Source organism: Protomyctophum bolini, assembly GCF_963924005.1.
Source record: "Protomyctophum bolini genome assembly, chromosome: 23".
In the NCBI taxonomy this organism is placed as follows: Eukaryota; Metazoa; Chordata; class Actinopteri; order Myctophiformes; family Myctophidae; genus Protomyctophum; species Protomyctophum bolini.
The window spans coordinates 26,257,584-26,281,446 of NC_137884.1; the positions used below are offsets into that span (position 1 = coordinate 26,257,584).

At 44.5% G+C, this 23,863-nt stretch overlaps 1 protein-coding gene across 2 annotated transcripts in view; it reads left to right on the forward strand.

The window, feature by feature from the left end:
• The first annotated feature begins 12,466 nt into the window (after positions 1 to 12,466).
• apaf1 (apoptotic peptidase activating factor 1) overlaps positions 12,467 to 23,863 on the forward strand; it is a 30,762-nt gene continuing 19,365 nt past the window's right edge. For both annotated transcript variants that reach the window (XM_080756921.1, XM_080756922.1), the window contains exons 1-8: positions 12,467 to 12,591; positions 14,859 to 15,123; positions 15,927 to 16,116; positions 17,292 to 17,489; positions 18,001 to 18,193; positions 18,672 to 18,784; positions 19,353 to 19,484; positions 20,714 to 20,952. In XM_080756921.1, coding sequence (XP_080613047.1) covers positions 14,980 to 15,123; positions 15,927 to 16,116; positions 17,292 to 17,489; positions 18,001 to 18,193; positions 18,672 to 18,784; positions 19,353 to 19,484; positions 20,714 to 20,952 — 1,209 coding nt within the window. In that variant the 5' untranslated portion in view covers positions 12,467 to 12,591; positions 14,859 to 14,979. The remainder of the gene's footprint in view (positions 12,592 to 14,858; positions 15,124 to 15,926; positions 16,117 to 17,291; positions 17,490 to 18,000; positions 18,194 to 18,671; positions 18,785 to 19,352; positions 19,485 to 20,713; positions 20,953 to 23,863) is intronic.

Below are 23,863 nucleotides of genomic sequence, written 5' to 3' on the forward strand. Positions count from 1 at the left end.
AAAATGTCTGCTAAAGCAGCTAACTCCACCCTCTCATGGAAGTAATTGACAGTATATAAAGTTAAAACACCAACTTTGATGAGGCTGTATTGCTTTGTTTTCTTAATTTCCTGAAAAATGTATACTTTTCATTTCCTGAAAAATTAACATTTTGGAGTTGTGAGGTTCCCTCCAGACAGTCAGCAGTGATATAGTATGTGTGACCACGATGAAAACATTCCTAATACTAACCCGTGTTAACGTTAATTTGCTTTAACTCTATTGTAATTCATCACAGAGGTACTGTATTAAATACAAAAAAAAGGTTTTGTCTCTTGTCTCTGAAATGTAAATAAATCTGCTTTTAATCAATACATTTCAAATATAACAGGGTATTCAACATTGTGACAACAAAGATATACCAGTAAGACATCTTAAAGGCCAAGGTTGAGAAGCGACCGCAGGGCTGAGACACTCTTACGGGTCTCAGCGGTATTTAAATGTCCCCAAACATTTATCAAATATCGGAACCGCAACTTAAACGGCACCTCTCTCTCCAACACACCTTACACGCACACACGGCAGTACAATTTCTTATAGAAATGACAATTCATAGAACATAATCCAAACAACCTGAGCTGAACATTTCATATTCTGACAGAGAAGTCCCGTTTATATTATTTGATTGAAGGAATGTCGTCGCTGCAAATCCACTTAATTGGGTCGTCCACTCACAGTTAATTACACTAGTCTTTGTATTGAGTTTGTGCTTGAAATGTACTGTAATTCTGCAAACTGTTAATAAATATTTCAATGAATCAATCAAAGCCTCCAGATTTCTAAGGCCGCCCCTGTCTTGGGGGTGGTGCTTATATCATTAACTCTCACCTGAGACACCTGTGCTGATGTCTTCTGGGCCAGTCTGTCTGGCTGTTGGCTGCCTTGGGTGCTACGCAGGTAAACTATAGCCTTTTAAAGTCAGTTTAACCATAATTCAATTCAATTCAAACTTTATTCAAGACACTCACAGGGGGGTCCATAGGGCAGAACACATAAAACATAAAAACACAAAAGTAAACGAACTATAAATAAAATAAACAAACTATAAACAAACAGGGGGGACTTATCTCTGTACATACAGGCTAGAACGCCAGTGGCTCCACAGCTTAGATGATAGTCTGACAGAGCTCTTAGCAGGGTTAGAAAGTGATGCAATGATGCTGTTCTCAGATTCTGTTAACCAGCACATAAATCTATACATCAGGTTTCGTAGCACAGCAGGGCAAGTGGGTACATTTATTTCTACAAACATTTGACTGGCACTACAGCATCTTGGGGCTTTGAGCAGCAGTCTCATGCAGTCATTATAGGCCATTGTCATTTTTTGCAGGCTGCCCTTTTTGTAGTGTCGCCACAAGTGGGCAGTGTACAGCGGAGTACAATAACAATAAGCTTTAAAAAGTGAGATTTTCACAGGAACAGAGCAGAAATCAAACAATTCTTAAACCATTTGAAGAATCTGGAATATTGAATTATTTGGACACGAATCTTGTATAGGCTATACTATAGGGGGTCCCTGGGCCCAAACTATATCTTCAGATGGGAATGTTGTATGCTGGGTTTCCTGGGCCTGATACAAATTATGTTTTAGGTAATTTGTTTGAGTTCGTTTACAAAGCTGTCTACAAATGTAAGGTAAATAAATAGGTAGGCCTAATCTTGATTGATTGTTTGCAGAATTACAGTATGGGCTACATTTCAAGCACAAACTCAATACAAAGACTGTTAACTGTGAGTGGACGACCCAATTAAGCATTACACTTGTTTACAAGAGGGTCCATTATGTTCAATTCATCATCCGTGGATATACACTAACTTGATAATTCGGGGAGATAGTGGTGGTTCACTGCTTCTACATTTATAAATGCACACACCGGGAGCCAGCAGTTGACAGTTTTTGTATTGAGTTGTGTTAATACTTCAATCAATCAAAGCACGCGGTTTGTCTTGCACAGTGCGCAACTAACTGGGCACTATAAATCTATCAGGCGTCGGATCCGGTCTAGCGCCCGCCTTTTTTTGCACGCACACATCCATTGTATGCACACACGGTTTCCGTATCCGGCCTTCTAGAACTTCACCGGATCAGAGCGGCAAGTGTAATGTTTGTTTGTTTGTTGTGTGTTGTCTGTTCAGGCCCTAAATTATTATACATAATTGGTATTACGGTAGTTTACTTTTTCTTTTGCAACTACACCCTCGTGTTCGTGTGGTGAGGTGAGTGAGTTGGTGTGGTTGCGTTTACTAAATATATGCCTGCCATTGTTGTGTCACAATTAAGCCCAATATTTGATTCAAGAATGTTATTGAATGGTATATTTTCATTAGCCTACTTTAATTTATTGGGTCGACAGACTGTGGGCTTTTTAGCTAGCATGCTGTGACATGACATTTATGTAGGACTAATTTGTGGTTTTAGCTTTCACGACATCTTAAAAACATTGGAGACACGTTTGTTGAGATGATTTAAGTTCTAGTGTCAAGAACACAAATCCCATAGTGACAGTTTGATGGACGGTCATTTCATGCTTGTAGGCTACTTTCTGGCACTATAGGGTATAGTTGCATCTTCTTGGCCACTTTATCTAGCCTACACGTTGATTTATAGCTATATGAATTAATTGGTAATTGCTAATAATTGAATCATTCTGATCAACCATAGTGTATATGCAGGTAGATGGAGCAATCGATTAGTCTGACACCTTGAATGCCACTGAATGCCACTGTCTTATAAAACATAATTTTATACAGTCACTGCACTCCCCCCCCCCCCCCCCCAACTGTCTTATGGAAATATCATCTTACAGTCACTGCGACACCCCCCCCCCCCCTTGAGATTTTGCAAGAGTCTATATATTCTTAGTGTATGGTTATTAGAAACATGACTTGCACATATTCTAGACTAAATATAAATACCTACCTTTTTTAATAAAGCCTTCCCCCAAACCCACTGATTTTATTCCCTGAGCAAGCTAAAATAGTGTAATGTTATTTTCTGTATTTTACCTATTATTGTTTCATATTTTTGCCCAATGCCTACTAGCACTTTGAGATTCCGAGGAATGTAAAGTGCATTATAAATATAATCTTATTATTATATTCTAACTACAGAAAGCTTGCTTTGTCTATTCTGACCTACAGGCTACCGAGGTGTTTTAGGCAGTAAGGTGGTCCAAGATGGCTCCACAACGCAGAGGGTCACGGCGTCCGCCCGCCAAAGGAGACACGCCTATTAAGGCCGGAAAGGCCTGGAAAACTGGCAGTAAGAAACTCACACATGCAATAAATACAAGACGTTTTGTACTTTTGTTTATTGAGTCCTTTGTTTGAGTTTAAGAACCACTGTTTACAAAGCTTATAGTGCTGCTGCCTGATTCTTGCTCAAATGTAAATCTCCATATTTTCCTCAGAAGAGAGCAGGCGTCTCTTCTGGGGTTTTTTAATATAATTTTTATCCCACGATTTTGCAACCCCAATTCTTTTTTCACCCAGTGTCAACTAATGTGGGACACGGGGGAGAACATGTGAGGGCACCTACCCTAGGGGACACGGGGAGAACATGTGAGGGTACCTACCCTATGGGACACGGGGAGGACATGTGAGGGCACCTACCCTATAGGGGACACGGGGAGAAAATGTGAGGGCACCTACCCTATAGGGGACACGGGGAGAACATGTGAGGGCACCTACCCTAGGGGACACGGGGAGAACATGTGAGGGCACCTACCCTAGGGGACACGGGGAGAACATGTGAGGGCACCTACCCTACGGGACACGGGGAGAACATGTGAGGGCACCTACCCTATAGGGGACACGGGGAGAACATGTGAGGGCACCTACCCTATAGGGGACACGGGGAGAACATGTGAGGACACCTACCCTAGGGGACACTGGGAGAACATGTGAGGACACCTACCCTAGGGGACACGGGGAGAACATGTAAGGGCACCTACCCTAGGGCAGTGGTTCCCAAAGTGGGGTCCGGGGACCCCCAGGGGTACCTGAGGGAGTTCCAGGGGGGACCCATCTATTTTGTTCATGTTCATAAAGTGCTAAAGTGTTTAAAGCAGTGGTTCCCAAACTTTTTCATGTCAAGGACCCCCAAATTGACACTACTTAGCCCGTGGACCCCCATTTGAAAAGATATGCCAGGGACCCCCATAAGAGAAGACGTACACATTTAGACGTCTACATTTTAGACGTCTACATTTAGACGTAGACATTTAGCGTCTACATTTAGACGTACACATTTAGACGTCTACATTTTAGACGTCTACATTTAGACGTCTACATTTAGACGTATATATTTATTTGTTATCCGTGTTGCGAGGATGAGGGGGTACCTAGAAAAATATCTACCCCAAAAGGGGTACCTGGTCCAAAAAAGTTTGGGAACCCCTGCCCTAGGGGACACGGGGAGAACATGCAAACTCCACACAGAAAGGCCCTTTCGCCTCTTCTGGCGAAACGGCTGGTGGATGTAAATGATGCTTGCGTGTGGCTGCAACTTGGACACGTCGGAAAAGGCGCTTCCGTTTTTTTTCCTTTTCCCAACGCGTCAAGTTGCAGCCGTGCGGGCGTCATTCTGGGAACACTGTCATGGTTTGCAGCCCAACTATGCTGACATTGGTTGCCAATGTTTTGTGGTACTGAGGTGTTCTTTTACAACTCTTCAGAGAACCGGAGGATTCTGCCTAAGGGTGGTCCACACTTTGAGCCACTGGCGGAGGAACCGGAGTTCCGGAGAGTTCCGGAGAGTTCCGGAAGGCAGGTCAGTATCGCGTCTCCAAAATATATTCGGCTTCTGAAGTATTTAAACTCGTGAAATAAAAATGTATGCTCACAATGATCATCGGACTGTGGTCAGTGTGGCATTTACTAATTCTTCGTTAAAATCTAAAACAGTAATGCTAGCTAATTTTACAAGGTTTCAATGGTGTTAATGAGAGGAGTGAAGTGAGGGGTGGCGGTTCAGGGGTAGTAGAGTGGCCGGATGGGAACGGCAAGGTTCCCAGTTCGAACCCTGTGGGCTCCCCTCAGAGTTGGTGTCGAAGTGTCCTTGAGCAAGACTCTGAATCCCTAATTGCACCCGATGAACATGATGTTGGTGCCTTGCATGGTTTCCTCCGCCATCGGTGTATGACTGGGTGGGTGTATGAATGCATGGGTGACTGTAATCCACAATCTACATAGCACCTTGCTTGGATAACTCATTTTGGGTTGGAACCCCTTTTGGTGTTAGCATTGTTATGCTTTAGCTATTGGAAAAATAGCAGATCTACAAGCTCATAGCTAGCTTGTAGGTCTGCTATTTTAGAAAAATCAAAAAAAACGACTGACATAGAAACAAAGCTTTTCCAGAAGAATGTCAGGATGTAGAAGACCTTCTTAGAATCTGATCTCAGGTCAAAATGGGATGAAGGAACCTTTTACCTTTTTGAAGTAGAGGTAATAACTGAACTCATTTCTATTCTAATCCACAGAGCAGAGCAGAGCAGAAGGTACACTTCATGAGCCCTGTGTTGACGTCTGTACTGTTCATCACCCCTGTTCGAAGGAGCGCACGCCAACCGACCAACCGGAACGCCGGAGAGCCGGCCCCACTGTGTGAGCCGGCCAACCAGGCGACGCCGGCTGTCGCAGCGACGGCGACCACACAGAATAAGAATAGGAGGAGGGTTCTTGAGTTCCCGAGTTCTTCAGATACTGGTGAAGACTCGAGTTTTTCAGAAACTGAGGAACTTGAGTCTTCATCATCAGAAACTGAAGACTCCAGTTCGTCAGTGTCTCCATCGTCCAGCCACCCGGCCTCCTCCTCTGACAGCATGGACTCCTCTGACAGCCTGGACTCCTCTGACAGCAGCATGGACTCCCCTGACGTGCTCCGCAACAAGGATGATGATGGTGCGCGTAGTGTATCTTGTGTAATGTAAACGTGTGCAGTTTGTTGTTTTTTGTTACCATGACTATGGAACAACCATGGATTGATTATACCGGTACTTTCTCTTCCATGTCTGACATCAGATGTAGTGTTGGTGAATTTCACCATGGCTATTCTGATGCTATCGTCCTATTGGGTAACAACTTGACAACTCACCCCGTTTCTGTTCTCCTCCCAGAATTTTCCCCAGTGAGGGGTTGGTGGGAGAGGCTGGACAGCAGACGCCTGGACTTTGCCTAAGTACAAAGATAAAATTTATGAAAAGCTACTACAGTGAAGTCTGTTCACAGAAGTTGTTGTAGGATATGTGGGGATTATCTGACGAGGTACCATTTGAGTGGGCAAAACCTTACATAAATAATACTAAATTGTTTATAGGGTCAATATAAGTAAAATAATATCGCCTTTCCACAGGAGTATATTTTTATATTTTTCCAAAAAGAATACAAACAGCCACTAGCATATTACAAAGTTATCCCCCTCACTGGTGAAAATCCTGGGAGAAAAAAAAAAAAAACGGGCAAGCACCGGGGTGAGTTGTCCAGTATTCTTCTATTGCTCCCATCATCTCCTTTCCCTGAGTGTGTGTGTGTGTGTGTGTGTGCCTTTCTAACCAAAGTGCTGAAGTATCAGCAGCTAACACAGACCATCTCACAGCTAGGCTACAGATGTAAACTTTTAGTTTTTATCTTTGGCAGCCTATAGGGCATGTGCATAAGTTGGTTGTGAGGGGCTTACAAATGGCCGGCCTTTCCAAAAGGAGAGCCAAGCAGTTGGCGAGGTATTGCTCAGTTTCAGCCATTATAGGAAGCCGCTCAATTTGGAGGAGGCGTTGTTTCCTTTATCCATGATTTATGTCTGCTGCCCTGTGTCCGACATGTCAGCTGTACTGTATGTAACGATGCTGTCCTGTGTCCCACATGTCAGCTGTACTGTATGTAACGATGCTGTCCTGTGTCCGACATGTCAGCTGTACTGTATGTAACGATGCTGCCCTGTGTCCGACATGTCAGCTGTACTTTATGTAACGATGCTGCCCTGTGTCCGACATGTCAGCTGTACTGTATGTAACGATGCTTTGCCGTCCATGCACGTTGTAACTGGCTGCTCTCCCACTGTCAAACTGCACTGGCAGTGTTTATGTCCTTTGTACAGTAACAAGGTATTCCTGTACTTCTCATTATGTGGACATAAATAAACATTTCAAGTGTGTGTGTGTGTGTGTGTGTGTGTGTGTGTCTCTCTCTCTCTCTCTCTCTCTCTCTCTCTCTCTCTCACAGGTGAATGGGTGACGCGCGTGCCTCGGTTCCTCCCAGGTCTGCCGGTCAACTCCACCTTGTTGAACTTGAGCAACGCTGAAAACCTGCACATGCAACTGCCCCCCAACGTGTCTACCATCCTTGGTACAGTATGACACTGTTTTTTATTTTATTTCTATTTGTTTCAAAAGTGATCAAAAAGTTAAACGCGACAATGGAAGGCATTATTTCACCCGGTCCTAACCCATTTAGACCTTTCTGTTTTCTGAAAAACCCATGTTTCTATGTCAGTCATTCTCAAACGTTTTCATTTCAAGGACCACCAAACGTATATGTAATTGGCCACCGACCCCCATCTGACAATATGTTGTTTCAGGGACACCCCCCCCCCCCCCCCCCAGAAGCAAAGATTTGAATTAAAGGTGATATAGGCAAGTTTCCAGTGTTTGTACACAGAATTGATCGAGTGTTTCCAAACAAATTAAAATCTAGCTCCACCCCCCTCCCCCCGTCATTCTATTGGCTGAGCCAGGTCACTTCAGGCTATGGGGTTGTTGTTGCTGCTGGGAGGGACGCTATGGATATTGCGCTCGTATGGCTAAATATGACATTAAAAAATTATGAATTTCTATCGATATCATAGTTACAACAATGACATTGAGTTGACATGTTTTTTTAAGGGTAACTGTAGCGTAATCACAATATCACAAGACTGACACGACGAGTCCCGCAAATGAGGAAGTAGGAAGTAGTGGAGCAGACTCACTGGCTCTCAATTCAATTATCTTTCATTTGTAATCGTGCATATAAAACATATTGCCCCTCAAATGCCCCAGCCACTACAGCATCGTTCATGTGAACTACTTTGTCCACGGTTATTCATCGCTATGATGATCAGCGACGGCTTGTCACCGTTGGCGAGCACGGGTTGAATGCAAGCTTCAAGCCGGCCGGACCACCAAACCATGCGCTATACATAGCGATTCTCATAATTTCAACAGGCTTACATATTACATCATAAACATACTATTTCACATGAACAATGGTGAAACTAAGATATGGGGATAATATTATACTTGCAAATTGCAAGTATAATATTATCCCCATATCTTAGTTTCACCAATGCGATTTCATTGCAACTTGCAATGAAATCGCATTGCGTTTTCATTATAATACTGCTGGGTCGAACAGTCACAGCCTCGCGCTGCAATTGGCTAAGACTCCGCGTCACCCCCCACACAGACCCTCCTCCCAACACGACGCTTCCGTCCCGCGACATAAACAACAGTGGATATAAACAGATACAAACACATAGAGGGAGACAAAGGGAGAGTGTATGTCTACAGGGCAGCAGCTCAGCATCAAAATATAGGGGAAGATAGAGGGAATAAGGCCACAAATATAGATAGATAAATATGTTGATTTTTGGCTGAAAACTTGCCTATATCACCTTTAAAAATGTTCGCAGTGAGAATATTATGTTCAAAGATTTGCACCACAAGTCCAAACTATTTTGACTGAAGTGGATGTTTTCCAGTCTGTGATTAATGACTATAAGACCCTGTCTGCAGGTTCACCCAACGTTTCTGCTGAAAAGGGAAAACGGTAGGCTAAAACTAAACCACTCATCATAATGCTACAACCACACACTAACTAAACCACTCATCATAATGCTGCAACCACACACTAACTAAACCACTCATCATAATGCTACAACTAGTGTTGTTTTTTGTTTTTGGTTTTTTTAATAGTTTTCATTTAGTTTGTCACATTTTAGTCACCTGAGAAGTTTTTTGTGAGCTTGTATGTTCAGCATGCAACTAATTGTAAAATCACTCATACTGGATCTCTTGTCCACTAGTCCCTTCCTAACATTTTAGTCTAGTTTTTATTTGACGAAATTGTCAGTATATTTAGTTTTAGTCATCATAGCTTAGTTTTTTTTTAGTTTTCCTCAGTGAAAAGAAAACGGGTAGTCGACGAACATTTTTCGTCTTGGTTTTAGTCGACAAACACTGATGCTACAACCACAAACTATTATGACCTATTTAGTAAAAGCTCATAAAAAGATATCTGATCTACAAGCTCACATTCCATGCACTGAGCTTGTAGATGAGCCATTTGTGCTTAATGAACATGTTTTTCACTAGGTTAACTTTTCTTTTCTTTTTTGTACATTAGTTTCATTGAAGGCACCAAAGACCAGCATGAAACCCGCAGTGGATTATTTCAAGCAGGTAAACTGTTGTTTTATTTTGCATCCCTTTTTTAGGATTAAATCCTATGCAAATTAAGACTTTCAGGAAATTATGGATAGATTTTTCTTTATTAAGCGTGGCTTTGGTTCCAGCCTGCATCATACACTGGATAATGTGCCCTTTTCACCCGACTGATAATCACAAATGGTGTGCTTACTGTTGAAGGATCTAAAATAATACATTTGACTAATTCTTGTCTTTTGTATCTAGACCCATCCTTGAAGATTAAAATGCCAATGGTAAGTACAGTACATGCCTGGTGCATAGTAATTACCGTACACTCTGAAGGGTTATATTAATAAAAATGTATCTTCTGTCACGTAGCTCAAGTTGAAGCCCATCAGGATAACTTACAAAAAAGTAGGCGTCCCGAAGTCAACCCCGGAGCCAGCCATGTTGACACCCCTGGCCCCGGAGACAGGTGACACGCGCCCAGAGCCAGGCGAAACATGCCCACACCCGGTACCTGCCCAAACCCGCCCGCACCAGGGGCCTGCCCAAATCCGCCCGCACCAGGGGCCTGCCCAAACCCGCCTGCCGCACCCGGTACCTGCCCAAACCCGCCCGCACCAGGGGCCTGCCCAAACCCGCCCGCACCCACAGGCCGCCAAGAAGCGCACAGAACCAGCCCAAACACTCCCGATTGGGCCCAGAGTGTTCGACATGACTGATGAGCAACTGGAGGTGTTCTTTCAGAACGCCGCAAGCCGAAGACTTCCCCCTGCATTTCTCCTGCCTGCAGGTCCCTACTGAATGTATTTTAAGAAACCTTTTAAAATGGTTCAAATCACTGATCTACAGTCTCACAACGTGTGGATGTAGATCGGCTAGTTGAACTATTTTTAATTTTCAAAATACCGGTAGTAAAAAAAATGGCATAAGTTTAGGGATAAGGGTGGCACAAGATGGAGCCCTATGAGTAGAGAGGTGTTTACGTTTTAACTCTCTGTAAATCAACAGGTTGAATTCTTTACTGGTGGGTAGTTTGGGTACACAAAAGTGTAGTTTGGGGGGCCAAAATGCAATGTGTTGTGAACTGACTCCTCTAGTCTAGAGAGAATCACATAATATGAATGAATATATGTGTAACAAAATAATATAGTGATGCCGTTTTACTTGTTAATTTATAAATGTATGCAACTGTTGCTAAATATGGCCTGAAGTTATAATTTTATTGAAATGTTAAATGAAAATGTTATTGATCAATGTGCCTTGAAGTTCACTTGAATGAATAAATGTATAAAACTGTTATTGATAATTATGTCTTGGAGTTCCTCTTTGTGGTCTTCAACTACAAACATGGCGAACTGTTCACTCACTCTGTTATTCATGTCGTTGTCCTGCAACGGCATGAACTGAGGCGATTACGGGAAACTGCTTGTCATCTTGTTACAAAAGTGTCACTCGATATACTCAACCGTTTTCATATCTAACCCCATTATCTATTCAACATTTGAGCCACGACGGACCACCATTTGAGGACATTTAGAGCCTCAGACCCAAAACCCAGATTACAGGCAAATGATCAAAATAACTTCTTCTACATGCTAATTGTGTAGACTTCTTGTTGCAGATGTTTTAACAATCTCTTGACGGTGTTGTATTGGTTTGGTTTCATTTTAAAGATCTATAAGGGTCTATTATGTTACCATGAACTCCTTCATTTAGCTGCGGACCCCCTGGGACCCCCCAAGAGAAGATTTCTACGGCTCTAGCAGTGACACAACCATTTTAATTTCAAGTGCCCCCGGTTTGACATGCATTAGTCTATACGGACCCCCCATTTAATGGCATTTCCATCTCTGGGACCCCCAATTGATATTGTACAATCAATGTTAATTTAACTCGGTGTTCAAATGGAACATATGGTTCCATTTGTACACTCAGAGTTACAGACCAATAAGGATCAATTTTTGGTTCCTAACTATCATTTAGCCAGGGACCCCCTGGAACTCCCTCAAGGACCCCTGGGGGTCCCCGGATCGGACCCCACTTTGGGAATTGATTTATTAACAGTTTGCAGAATTACAGTACATTTCAAGTACAATTCAATACAAAAACTGTTAACAGTGAGTGGACGACACCATAAAGCATTACTCTTGTTTACAATAGGGCCCACCATTTTCAATTCATCAAAACATTTAGAGACGTACGAATATACACAACTTGTATAGTAAAAAATAAATCATCATAGGAGGTAAAAAGGGAAAAGAAACATATACAGTGAGGGGGAAATGGGGGTGGGTGGGGGATTCAGATTTTACGGGGGCCAGTTTTGAATTGCAGCCGTCCGTAGGTGCCCTTTGAGAGCAGTTTTGAAGGAGTCAAGGGATTTGCATGTCTTAATGACTGTTGGTAGGGCGTTCCACATTTTGGTGGCATAGGAGCGAAATTAATTGAATCCCTTGTTTGTGCCGAATCTGGGTTGCACATGGTTTGTTGATCCTGCTGTTGTGGGTGTGGACTTCGTTGACATTAAGGAAGTATTTATAAGGAAGTATTTAGACAGGTACATGGGTATCTGTCTAACCACTGCTTTACAAGGTTGTTAATACATAAAACAAGACTGCATTTATTTTATTCGTTTAATTAATATGCCATATGATATCACAGTAAATGTCATTCTTCAGTTGCATTCATAATTTCATATTTCATATTGATGTCCAACCTTGTGGCATCAAGTCAATGAGGTCAGTTTGTTTGCTTGCTCGCACTGTAAATGTAAACAATGACTTCATTATCAGAGCATATCAGTTCGCGTGCGTGCGTGACAGTGCGAGCGAGCGAGCACGCGCATGTTATCTTATCACCAGGCAGCATGTTGCCCTTGTATGAGCTCATTCACGTCACGTGGTCTGCAGCTCGTGCCCTCATTGGCTGCTCTGCTGCGCCGGGTAAGTTGTTTTCGTTTTGGAACCAGGAAGCAGTGCTTTGTAGTTTGTATGGGCGTGGAGGGATAGCAACATAACAACAACAATACGGAACAATACATGACATTAGATTGAATGTAATTCGTTAATTGTTCAAATAGAGATTTCATTTGGTGGAACCTTATCGGCAGAGCCTGTCGCCATTGAACCCAAAGCTTATATCTGTAAGTATGTACTCTTTTTTTGTTGTTGTTGCTTCATTTCATTTTCACGTCAAGTCAAGTTGTAACTCGTCAAGTAAGTCTGACAACATTCCGTTCAGTTTAAAATGTAGCCTCGATAATACATCTGCATTCATGTAAACTCAACATTATGTCGAATCTAAAATCAAAGCTTTTGTTTCATTCTTGGCGTTGTTGTTTCATTCATGCAATTCCAATTCAATTCTATTCAAAAGGAGCTATAATTTGTTGACATGAGTAAGCAAACGTTTACATTGCCAAAGCAAAGTGTCACAATGCAATAAAAACAGTTGAAAATGGGGAAACTATATACAGTTGGAGGGGGTACAGCACTGTACAGTACAGTACAGTACAGTACAGTACACACTGTACACTGTACAGCTGTCAAATAGCTCATATACATTCTCTGATTACTGACACCTCATCATCCAGCTGTTGCCTTCGTAGACATTTCTAAACGCATATAATGAACTTCATTATAAATGTGTTTAAAAAATGTGTCATTATTGTTTTCATGTGACATATTATGAAAGCAGGAAATCATAGCTTCAAATTGACATATTGATTGTTCAGTTTGACCGACCAGTTTTGGAGATATGGCTTATAGAATAATGTCTTGCAGAGAAACAGTGGGTTGTGGACTCTAACATTACACCTATAGCTACATGTTTAAGCATTTAATGTATGTCATGTTTACATGTCTTCTGTGGTCTCTAACATTACACCTATAGCTACATGTTTATTAAGCATTTATTTCATATTTACATGTCTTCTGTGGTCTCTAACATTACACCTATAGCTACATGTTTAAGCATTTCATGTCATGTTTACATGTCTTCTGTGGTCTCTAACATTACACCTATAGCTACATGTTTAAGCATTTCATGTCATGTTTACATGTCTTCTGTGGTCTCTAACATTACACCTAGCTACATGTTTAAGTATTTATTTCATATTTACATGTCTTCTGTGGTCTCTAACATTACACCTATAGCTACATGTTTAAGCATTTTATGTCATGTTTACATGTCTTCTTGGTCTCTAACATTACACCTATAGCTACATGTTTAAGCATTTATGTCATGTTTACATGTCTTCTGTGGTCTCTAACATTACACCTATAGCTACATGTTTAAGCATTTATGTCATGTTTACATGTCTTCTGTGGTCTCTAACATTACACCTATAGCTACATGTTTAAGCATTTTATGTCATGTTTACATGTCTTCTGTGGTCTCTAACATTACACCTATAGCTACATGTTTAAGCATTTATGTCATGTTTACATGTCTTCTGTGGTCTCTAACATTACGCCTAATAGCTACATGTTTAAGCATTTCATGTCATGTTTACATGTCTTCTGTGGTCTCTAACATTACACCTAGCTACATGTTTAAGTATTTATTTCATATTTACATGTCTTCTGTGGTCTCTAACATTACACCTATAGCTACATGTTTAAGCATTTTATGTCATGTTTACATGTCTTCTTGGTCTCTAACATTACACCTATAGCTACATGTTTAAGCATTTATGTCATGTTTACATGTCTTCTGTGGTCTCTAACATTACACCTATAGCTACATGTTTAAGCATTTATGTCATGTTTACATGTCTTCTGTGGTCTCTAACATTACACCTATAGCTACATGTTTAAGCATTTTATGTCATGTTTACATGTCTTCTGTGGTCTCTAACATTACACCTATAGCTACATGTTTAAGCATTTATGTCATGTTTACATGTCTTCTGTGGTCTCTAACATTACGCCTAATAGCTACATGTTTAAGCATTTATGTCATGTATACATGTCGATTTCAGCTCTGCCATTTATTCCAGACATGCTCTAGTCTAGTGTGTGAAGAGTCTACCTGTGCTATTAACTCATTTTGGATAAAGAAATTAAAAAAAATCAAGTCACAAGTGTTGAGCAGGAACAGTGGGAGAATAAACGGTGGAAAGTAACCACTCTCTAGACCAGAGAGTGGCCTATGTTTTCAAATGGGGGGTCTGTGGGCTAATGGGGGGTCCGTGGGCTAATGGGGGGTCCGTGGGCTAATGGGGGGTCCGTGGGCTAATGGGGGGTCCGCGGGCTAAGGAGTATCATTTTGGGGGTCCTTGACATGAAACCGTTTGGGAACCACTGTGCTATTGAACATATTCTGGTGATTTCAGACAGCAACATCATCTGTTCTTCTTAGTTCTTATAATCGTACCTGACACTCTCTTGTTGTCTTTTCATTTTCTAGACTACTACCTCCCGTCAAAACACCAGCAGCCTCTCCAGGGGCTTGTGTGTGTGTGTGTGTGTGTGTGTGTGTGTGTGTGTGTGTGTGTGTGTGTCACTGGCGCGTGCAGCATCCTGTTGCCATGGCGATGGAGGAAGGGGCGCGGAGCTGTCTCCTGCGCTCCCGTCCCATCCTTGAGCAGGACATCAAGGCGGCCTACCTGATGGATCACATGATCAGTGACGGGGTGCTGAGCGCTGACGAGGAGGAGAGGATCAGGATACTGGTGGGTGTTTTCACTGGGATTATTTCATTGGTTGACATTTCCTGATTCGTTGAATATAATTTTTTATCCCACGATTTTGTAACCCATTTTTCACCCCTGTGTCAATCATCTAATGTGATCCTGGGCTCTACACACCCTCCACCAACCTAGTCCCCATATATGGGGGACAAGGGGAGAGCAACGGACTTGAACTCATGCTTCCTTCATGCCTGAGTGTCCAAGTTGCTCCTTTACACCTGACAGGGGGGAGTTTCCCTGGTTGGACGTATAGCGCGTGGAAGGAACACGTTATTCCAACCAGTTCCTTTCCCCTCTATCAGGCGCCCCGGCGCTGCAATGCTGCAATTTGTAAAAAAAAGAAGAAGAAAAAAAAGGCAAAATCTGACTCCTAACTTCGTTGGAGTGGGACTCATAAGACCATCCCTGCATCCCGGGACTCATTTAATTTAATTTAAAACCTATTTACATCACTGATCTCTCCAGTAATACGTGTAAAACGTGAGCGGAAGTTTCCTCGCCACTTCAGTTTCGTCTTTACAGTCGCGCACATTTCTCCTAATATAAATAGAAAACATCTAAGCATATATAGCTTGTTGCTTAGCAGAAAAGGAAATTAAAAAAATAAGCTCTAAAGATATTTTAAAATATATTTCCGTGAACGGAAATGGCTGGGGGTGGGCTGTAGGTCCAGATTCTAATCTATAGCATTCGAATATTGAATATTGACTACTTCCTGCATGTCCAGTAAAGCATGTTTCCCCTCCTCCCTCCTCCCTCCTCCCTCCTCCCTCTGTTATCTCCAGCCCACCCGGAGGGACCAGGCCGTGGCTCTGTTGGAGCTCCTCCTGAGGAAAGACAACCAGGCGTACATCTCCTTCTACAACGCTCTGGTCAGGGAGAGCTACGGCGACCTGGCCAACCTGCTCCACAACAGCCTGCCTCTGGCCTCGCCGGAGGGCCACAAGAGCTTCTCTGACGGGGGCACACCCTACGGTGAGTCTGGCCTCAGCTTCTCTGACGGGGGCACACCCTACGGTGAGTCTGGCCTCCCCCCCTGGAGGGCCACAAGAGCTTCTCTGACGGTGGCACACACTACGGTGAGTCTGGCCTCCCTCTTTGACGGGGGCACACCCTACGGTGAGTCTGGCCTCCCCTGGAGGGCCACAAGAGCTTCTCTGACGGGGGCACACCCTACGGTGAGTCACGGGGGCACACCATACGGTGAGTCTGGCGTCCCCCTCGCCCCACGTCAAATCTGGCGACTTCGGAACTGTCGCCAGTCGCCACCAGGTATTCCTATGCCTAAACCTAACCTTATCCCTAAACTGAACCTCAGTAAACTATGCCTAAACCTAACCTTATTCCCTAAACTGAACCTCAGTAAACTATGCCTAAACCTAACCTTATCCCTAAACTGAACCTCAGTAAAAGTACCGGTATGCCTAAACCTAACCTTATTCCTAAACTGAACATCAGTAAAACAAATAAAACAAGAATACAAGACAAGCGTGTTTTCGGGCGAGCGTTCCGGTTACCTCTGTGAGTATTGTACATATAGTACATAATACTTCAGTGCTGTATTTAAATAACCTTTTTGAATACTTTGACTTGACTGCACTACAATAAAAGCTCACCGTGTAAAGGTGAATATGAATAGTGGCGTCTTTTTGAGGGCCTAAATTGAAAATACTTTTTTTGAGTGGTGCAACCACTCCAAGGAACAGCAATGTCCGTGTTCACCTGTCTATGTGACGTTAACCCATTCTGACCTGAGATCAGATTCATACGAGGTTTCCACTGGACACACACTGGTCTGATTAACCCATTCTGACCTGAGATCAGATTCTAAAAATGTCACAGTCGTTCTTCGATTTTTCAAAAATAGCAGACCTACAAGCTCGTGGCGCGCTATGAGCTTGTAGATCTGCTATTTTTCAATAGCTAAAGCATAACATGATGCTAACACCAATATGGGTTCCCGGTCAGAATGGGTTAACCCACCTATGTGACTATGAGCACCAGTATCACTATGAGTACCAGTAGGGGTGCTGTTGTGCCAGAAACAGAGAGATAGTGCTGCACTGTTGGAAAGAGGAGTAGCACCACTCAGTTCACACGGGTGTGATAAATTTTTTTTTAACAAAAGTGAATTCTCCTTCCTCCACCAGTCCAAGCGGTCCTGAGTGCGGGCGGCGTGCCCCAGAGGCCCGTGGTGTTCGTCAACAGGCCGCCGCTGGTCAACCGGCTCAGGGAGAAACTGTACCGACTGAAGACAGAACCGGGCTGGGTGACGGTCTTCGGCATGGCCGGCTCGGGCAAGTCCGTGTTGGCTGCTGAGGCCGTGCGGGACCAGGCTCTCATTGAAGGTACGTTTTTTTTTTTATCTTGAAAATGTGGCGCGAATCTTTTGAATATACTGTATATTCTTTCAGAGCGAACATTTTTAACTCAAATCTTTGCTTTTGGGTGTGGGGGGGGGGGGTCCCTGGAACTACATATTTTCAGATGGGGGGGGGGGGGGGGGGGGGGTCGGCGGCCAATTACATACAGTTTTTGGGGGTCCTTGACATGAAAATGTTTGAGAACCACTGACATAGAAACATGGGTTTTTCAGAAAAGTGTCATAACCCATATTGACCTGAGATTCAAAATCTAAAAATGTCTTCTACATCCTGACAGTTTTCTGAAAAAGCTATGTTTCTATATGTCAGTGGTTCTTGGATTTTTCAAAATGGCGCGCTACGAGCTTGTAGATCTGCTATTTTTCAATAGCTAAAGCATAACATGATGCTAACACCAAAATAGGTTAAATATTTGTAGAATTGTCCTCGGGTCTAAATGAACACAGAGTCATCTTGTTCCTCCTTCCTCTTCCAGAGTGTTTCCCCGGAGGCGTCCACTGGCTGTCCGTGGGCCAGCTGGACAAGCCGGACCTCCTGGTGAAGATCCAGTCGCTGTGTTTCCGCCTGGAGCAGAACCTGGACCCTCAGGGCGTCCAGCGGCCGCCCATCAGCTCCCTGGACGAGGCCCGCGAGCGCCTGCGCTTCCTCATGCTGCGGCGGTACCCTCGGTGAGTGGCCGGCTGTGGAACGTGTGGTTCCACTGGTCTCTAAACTGCCTCCCCCTGTGGCCAGCCGGGGCGCCTGATGGAGGGGAAAGGAACTGGTCTCTATACTGCCTCCCCCTGGCCAGCCGGGCGCCTGATGGAGGGGAAAGGAACTGGTTGGAATAACGTGTTCCTTCCACGCGCTACAACGTCCAACCAGGGAAACTCCCCCCTGTCAGGTGCAAAGGAGCAACTTGGACACTCAGGCATGAAGGAAGCATGAGTTCAAGTCCGTTGCTCTCCCCTTGTCCCCCATATATGGGGACTAGGTTGGTGGAGGGTGTGTAGAGCCCAGGATCACATTAGATGATTGACAAATTATAAAAATCAAAAAATGTGTGTGTGTGTGTGTGTGTGTGTGTGTGTGTGTGTGTGTGTGTGTGTGTGTGTGTGTGTGTGTGTGTGTGTGTGTGTGTGTGCGTGCTGTCCACTGTGTGTCCAGGTCTCTGCTGATCCTAGATGACCTCTGGGACAGCGGCGTTCTGAGGACGTTTGACATCCAGTGTCGCGTCCTCCTGACCACCCGGGACAGAAGCCTCACGGACTCTGTTAGCGGTACGTCCATTCCTTCACACTTTGCCTATAGGTATTAATATCAATGTCTTCTGTGGGTCTCTTGAAATGGTTTTCACTTAGTTTTAGTCACCTGGAATGTTTTAGTGTTAGTCTAGTTTTAGTCGACTAAATGTCATAAGGTTTTAGTCGACTGAATCTACAGGTGATTTAGTCGACTAAAATGTGTTTTGGCTGGCCATTATGCCGTCGTGATGACTGATTTTACACTTGCTGAAAATAGCCGATCTACACAATCTACTCACGCTAGATCGGCTATTTTCAGCATGCAACTAATTGTAGAATGACTTGTACTGGATCTCTTGTCCACTATCGTCCCTTCCTAACATTTTAGTCTAGTTTTTATTTGTTGACGAAATTGTCAATATATTTAGTTTTAGTCTTCGTAGCTTAGTTTTCAAAAGGTAGTCGACGAACATTTTTTGTCTTGATTTTAGTCGACGAAAACAACACTGGGTCAGTAGTGTCCTTCTAGGCATCCATCGGGCCTGTTAGATAAAATGCCTGTCCTGTGTGTGTGTGTGTGTGTGTGTGTGTTTATGTGAACTAGGTGCCAAGTACGAGGTGGCGGTGGAGAGTGGTCTGGATGCAGACCAGGCGCTGGAGGTGTTCTCTCTGTACGTGAACAGTAAACCCCACAACCTGCCCGAGGAGGCCCGGAGCATTGTCCGAGAGTGTAAAGGTACGTAGAGAGTAGAGACACACTTATAGCAGCAGGGAGTCAAGTTCTCTGTCTCCATGATGGATATCCATCATGTTGTACACACAGAGGCACATGGTTGGTCTCGGACAGTTGCTCTCTCTCTCTCCTCCTCTCCCCCATAAAGGCTCTCCTCTGGGGGTGTCTCTGATCGGGGCTCTGCCCTCTCTCTCCTCTCCCCCATAAAGGCTCTCCTCTGGGGGTGTCCCTGATCGGGGCTCTGCCCTCTCTCTCCTCTCCCCCATAAAGGCTCTCCTCTGGGGGTGTCTCTGATCGGGGCTCTGCCCTCTCTCTCTCCTCCTCTCCCCCATAAAGGCTCTCCTCTGGGGGTGTCTCTGATCGGGGCTCTGCCCTCTCTCTCTCCTCCTCTCCCCCATAAAGGCTCTCCTCTGGTGGTGTCCCTGATCGGGGCTCTGCCCTCTCTCTCTCCTCCTCCTCTCCCCCATAAAGGCTCTCCTCCGGTGGTGTCCCTGATCGGGGCTCTGCCCTCTCTCTCTCCTCCTCTCCCCCATAAAGGCTCTCCTCTGGTGTCTCTGATCGGGGCTCTGCCCTCTCTCCTCTCCCCCATAAAGGCTCTCCTCTGGGGGTGTCTCTGATCGGGGCTCTGCCCTCTCTCCTCCTCTCCCCCATAAAGGCTCTCCTCTGGGGGTGTCTCTGATCGGGGCTCTGCCCTCTCTCTCCTCCTCTCCCCCATAAAGGCTCTCCTCTGGTGGTGTCCCTGATCGGGGCTCTGCCCTCTCTCTCCTCCTCCTCTCCCCCATAAAGGCTCTCCTCTGGTGGTGTCCCTGATCAAGGCTCTGCCCTCTCTCTCCTCTCCCCCATAAAGGCTCTCCTCTGGGGGTGTCCCTGATCGGGGCTCTGCCCTCTCTCTCCTCTCCCCCATAAAGGCTCTCCTCTGGTGGTGTCCCTGATCGGGGCTCTGCCCTCTCTCTCCTCCTCTCCCCCATAAAGGCTCTCCTCTGGTGGTGTCCCTGATCGGTGCTCTGCCCTCTCTCTCTCCTCCTCTCCCCCATAAAGGCTCTCCTCTGGTGGTGTCCCTGATCGGTGCTCTGCCCTCTCTCTCTCCTCCTCTCCCCCATAAAGGCTCTCCTCTGGTGGTGTCCCTGATCGGGGCTCTGCCCTCTCTCTCCTCTCCCCCATAAAGGCTCTCCTCTGGTGGTGTCCCTGATCGGGGCTCTGCCCTCTCTCTCCTCCTCCTCTCCCCCATAAAGGCTCTCCTCTGGTGGTGTCCCTGATCGGGGCTCTGCTCCGGGAGTTCCCTGACCGCTGGGCGTACTACCTCCGCATGCTGCAGCAGAAGCGCTTCAAGCGCATCCGGAAGTCGTCGTCCTACGACTACGAGGCCCTGGACCAGGCCATGGACGCCAGCATCCAGGTCCTCCCCGCCGAGACCCGGGACCTCTACCGAGACCTCACCGTGCTGCAGAAGGACGTCCAGGTGCCCGCCAAGGTAGGTGCCCTCACAGAAAACATGCAGTAATCCTGGTCTCTAAACTGCCTCCCCCTACTGGCCAGCCGGGGCACCTGATGGAGGGGAAAGGAACTGGTTGGAATAACGTGTTCTTTCCTTCCACGCGCTACGACGTCCAACCAGGGAAACTCCCCCCTGTCAGGTTGTAAAGGAGCAACTTGGACACTCAGGCATGAAGGAAGCATGAGTTCAAGTCCGTTGCTCTCCCCTTGTCCCCCATATATGGGGACTAGGTTGCTCTCCCCTTGTCCCCCATATATGGGGACTAGGTTGCTCTCCCCTTGTCCCCCATATATGGGGACTAGGTTGGTCTCCCCTTGTCCCCCATATATGGGGACTAGGTTGCTCTCCCCTTGTCCCCCATATATGGGGACTAGGTTGGTGGAGGGTGTGTAGAGCCCAGGATCACATTAGATGATTGACACAGGGGTGAAAAATGGGTTACAAAATCGTGGGATAAAAAATATATATATAAAAAAAAGGTGCCCGCCAAGGTCTGCAACGCCGGTGTTGGTTTTTTTGGCAGCAAATTTAGTCACATTTTTGTCACCTGGAATGTTTTAGTGTTTTAGTCTAGTTTTAGTCGACTAAATATCATAGGATTTTAGCCGCCTTGATGCCGTCGTAATGACTGTTTTTTCACTGAAAATAGAAGATCTACATTAAGTTGTGAGCTTGTAGATCTGCTATTTTCAGCATGCAGCCAAGTGTAAAATGACTTACACTGGATCTCTTGTCCACTATCGTCCCTTCCTAACATTTCAGTCTAGTTTTTATTTGTTGACGAAATTGCCAATACATTTTAGCCTCAGTTTTGGTCACCATAGCTTAGTTACTTGCGCAAGCAGAGCGCGCAAGTAATCGTTTCGCTTGGTCTCTTCGAAGTGAAGTCAAGTTTTCTTCAACGGTGAATCTGTGCCTGGTTTGCTGGGACTAGTTACAACATTACGTCATCCTTGAGAGAGTACATGGTGTGTATATGACGTAATGTTGTAACTTGTAACTTGTAACTTGTAACATTACGTCATATACACACCATGTACTCTCTCAAGGATGACGTAATGTTGTAACTAGTCCCAGCAAACCAGGCACAGATTTACCGTTGAAGAAAACTTGTCTTCACTTTTTGGAACCAAGTAACCACAGTATACTGCTAATCAAATTACAACTACATACTCTGTATGTAGTTGTAACTAGAACAACTACATACAGTCTGTGCCTGGTTTGCTGGGACTAGTTACAAGTTACAAGTTACAACATTACGTCATATACACACCATGTACTCTCTCAAGGATGACGTAATGTTGTAACTAGTCCCAGCAAACCAGGCACAGATTTACCGTTGAAGAAAACTTGTCTTCACTTTTTGGAACCAAGTAACCACAGTATACTGCTAATCAAATTACAACTACATACTCTGTATGTAGTTGTAACTAGAACAACTACATACAGTCTGTGCCTGGTTTGCTGGGACTAGTTACAAGTTACAAGTTACAACATTACGTCATATACACACCATGTACTCTCTCAAGGATGACGTAATGTTGTAACTAGTCCCAGCAAACCAGGCACAGATTTACCGTTGAAGAAAACTTGTCTTCACTTTTTGGAACCAAGTAACCACAGTATACTGCTAATCAAATGTGGTATCTGGTTAACAAATCCAACTACACATTTCGGAAGTATTTTAGATCATGTATATTTCAACAAATTTGAAAGTATTATTACAGAAATTGAAGTTAGAGACACATATTACTCTGATCATGATTTAGTATTAATATCACTATAGTACAAAATGAAATACATTTAAAACAATTGACAATTTACAATAAGTAATAAAATAATTATACTGTATAATATATTTTAATTCAGTTTATATACTTTTTTTTTCATCACATATCAATGATTCATTTTTCTGTAAAAAAGTAGTTAGGTAGCAAATAGTTACACGTAATGATTATACATTTCAAACGTTCCTTCACAGAGATACTGAGATGTGATAGTTTCCAGCGGTCGAAAGTACTTGCGCGCTCTGCTTGCGCACTAGTAGGCCATTTATGGCCTACTAGTGTGCAACAAGCAAGTATGCACTCGGCAGAGTGCAGTTCTAGTTTTCATTTAGTTTTCGTCAGTGAAAAAAAGCTAGTTGACAAACATTTTTCGTCATAGTTTTAGTCGACGAAATCAACACTGGGGTTAGGGTCAGACTAACAGACTGTGAGGTTCTCCTCAGGTTCTGTGTGTTCTGTTGGACCTGGACCAGGGTCAGACTAACAGACTGTGTGACGTTCTCCCCAGGTTCTGTGTGTTCTGGGTCAGACTAACAGACTCTGTGAGGTTCTCCCCAGGTTCTGTGTGTTCTGTTGGACCTGGACCAGGGTTAGGGTCAGACTAACAGACTGTAACGTTCTCCCCAGGTTCTGTGTGTTCTGGGTCAGACTAACAGACTGTCACGTTCCCCCCAGGTTCTGTGTGTTCTGGGTCAGACTAACAGACTCTGTGAGGTTCTCCCCAGGTTCTGTGTGTTCTGTTGGACCTGTACCAGGGTTAGACTAACAGACTGTGACGTTCTCCCCAGGTTCTGTGTGTTCTGGGTCAGACTAACAGACTGTGAGGTTCTCCCCAGGTTCTGTGTGTTCTGGGTCAGACTAACAGACTGTGAGGTTCTCCCCAGGTTCTGTGTGTTCTGGGTCAGACTAACAGACTGTGAGGTTCTCCCCAGGTTCTGTGTGTTCTGGGTCAGACTAACAGACTGTGTAACGTTCTCCCCAGGTTCTGTGTGTTCTGGGTCAGACTAACAGACTGTGAGGTTCTCCCCAGGTTCTGTGTGTTCTGGGTCAGACTAACAGACTCTATAACGTTCTCCCCAGGTTCTGTGTGTTCTGGGTCA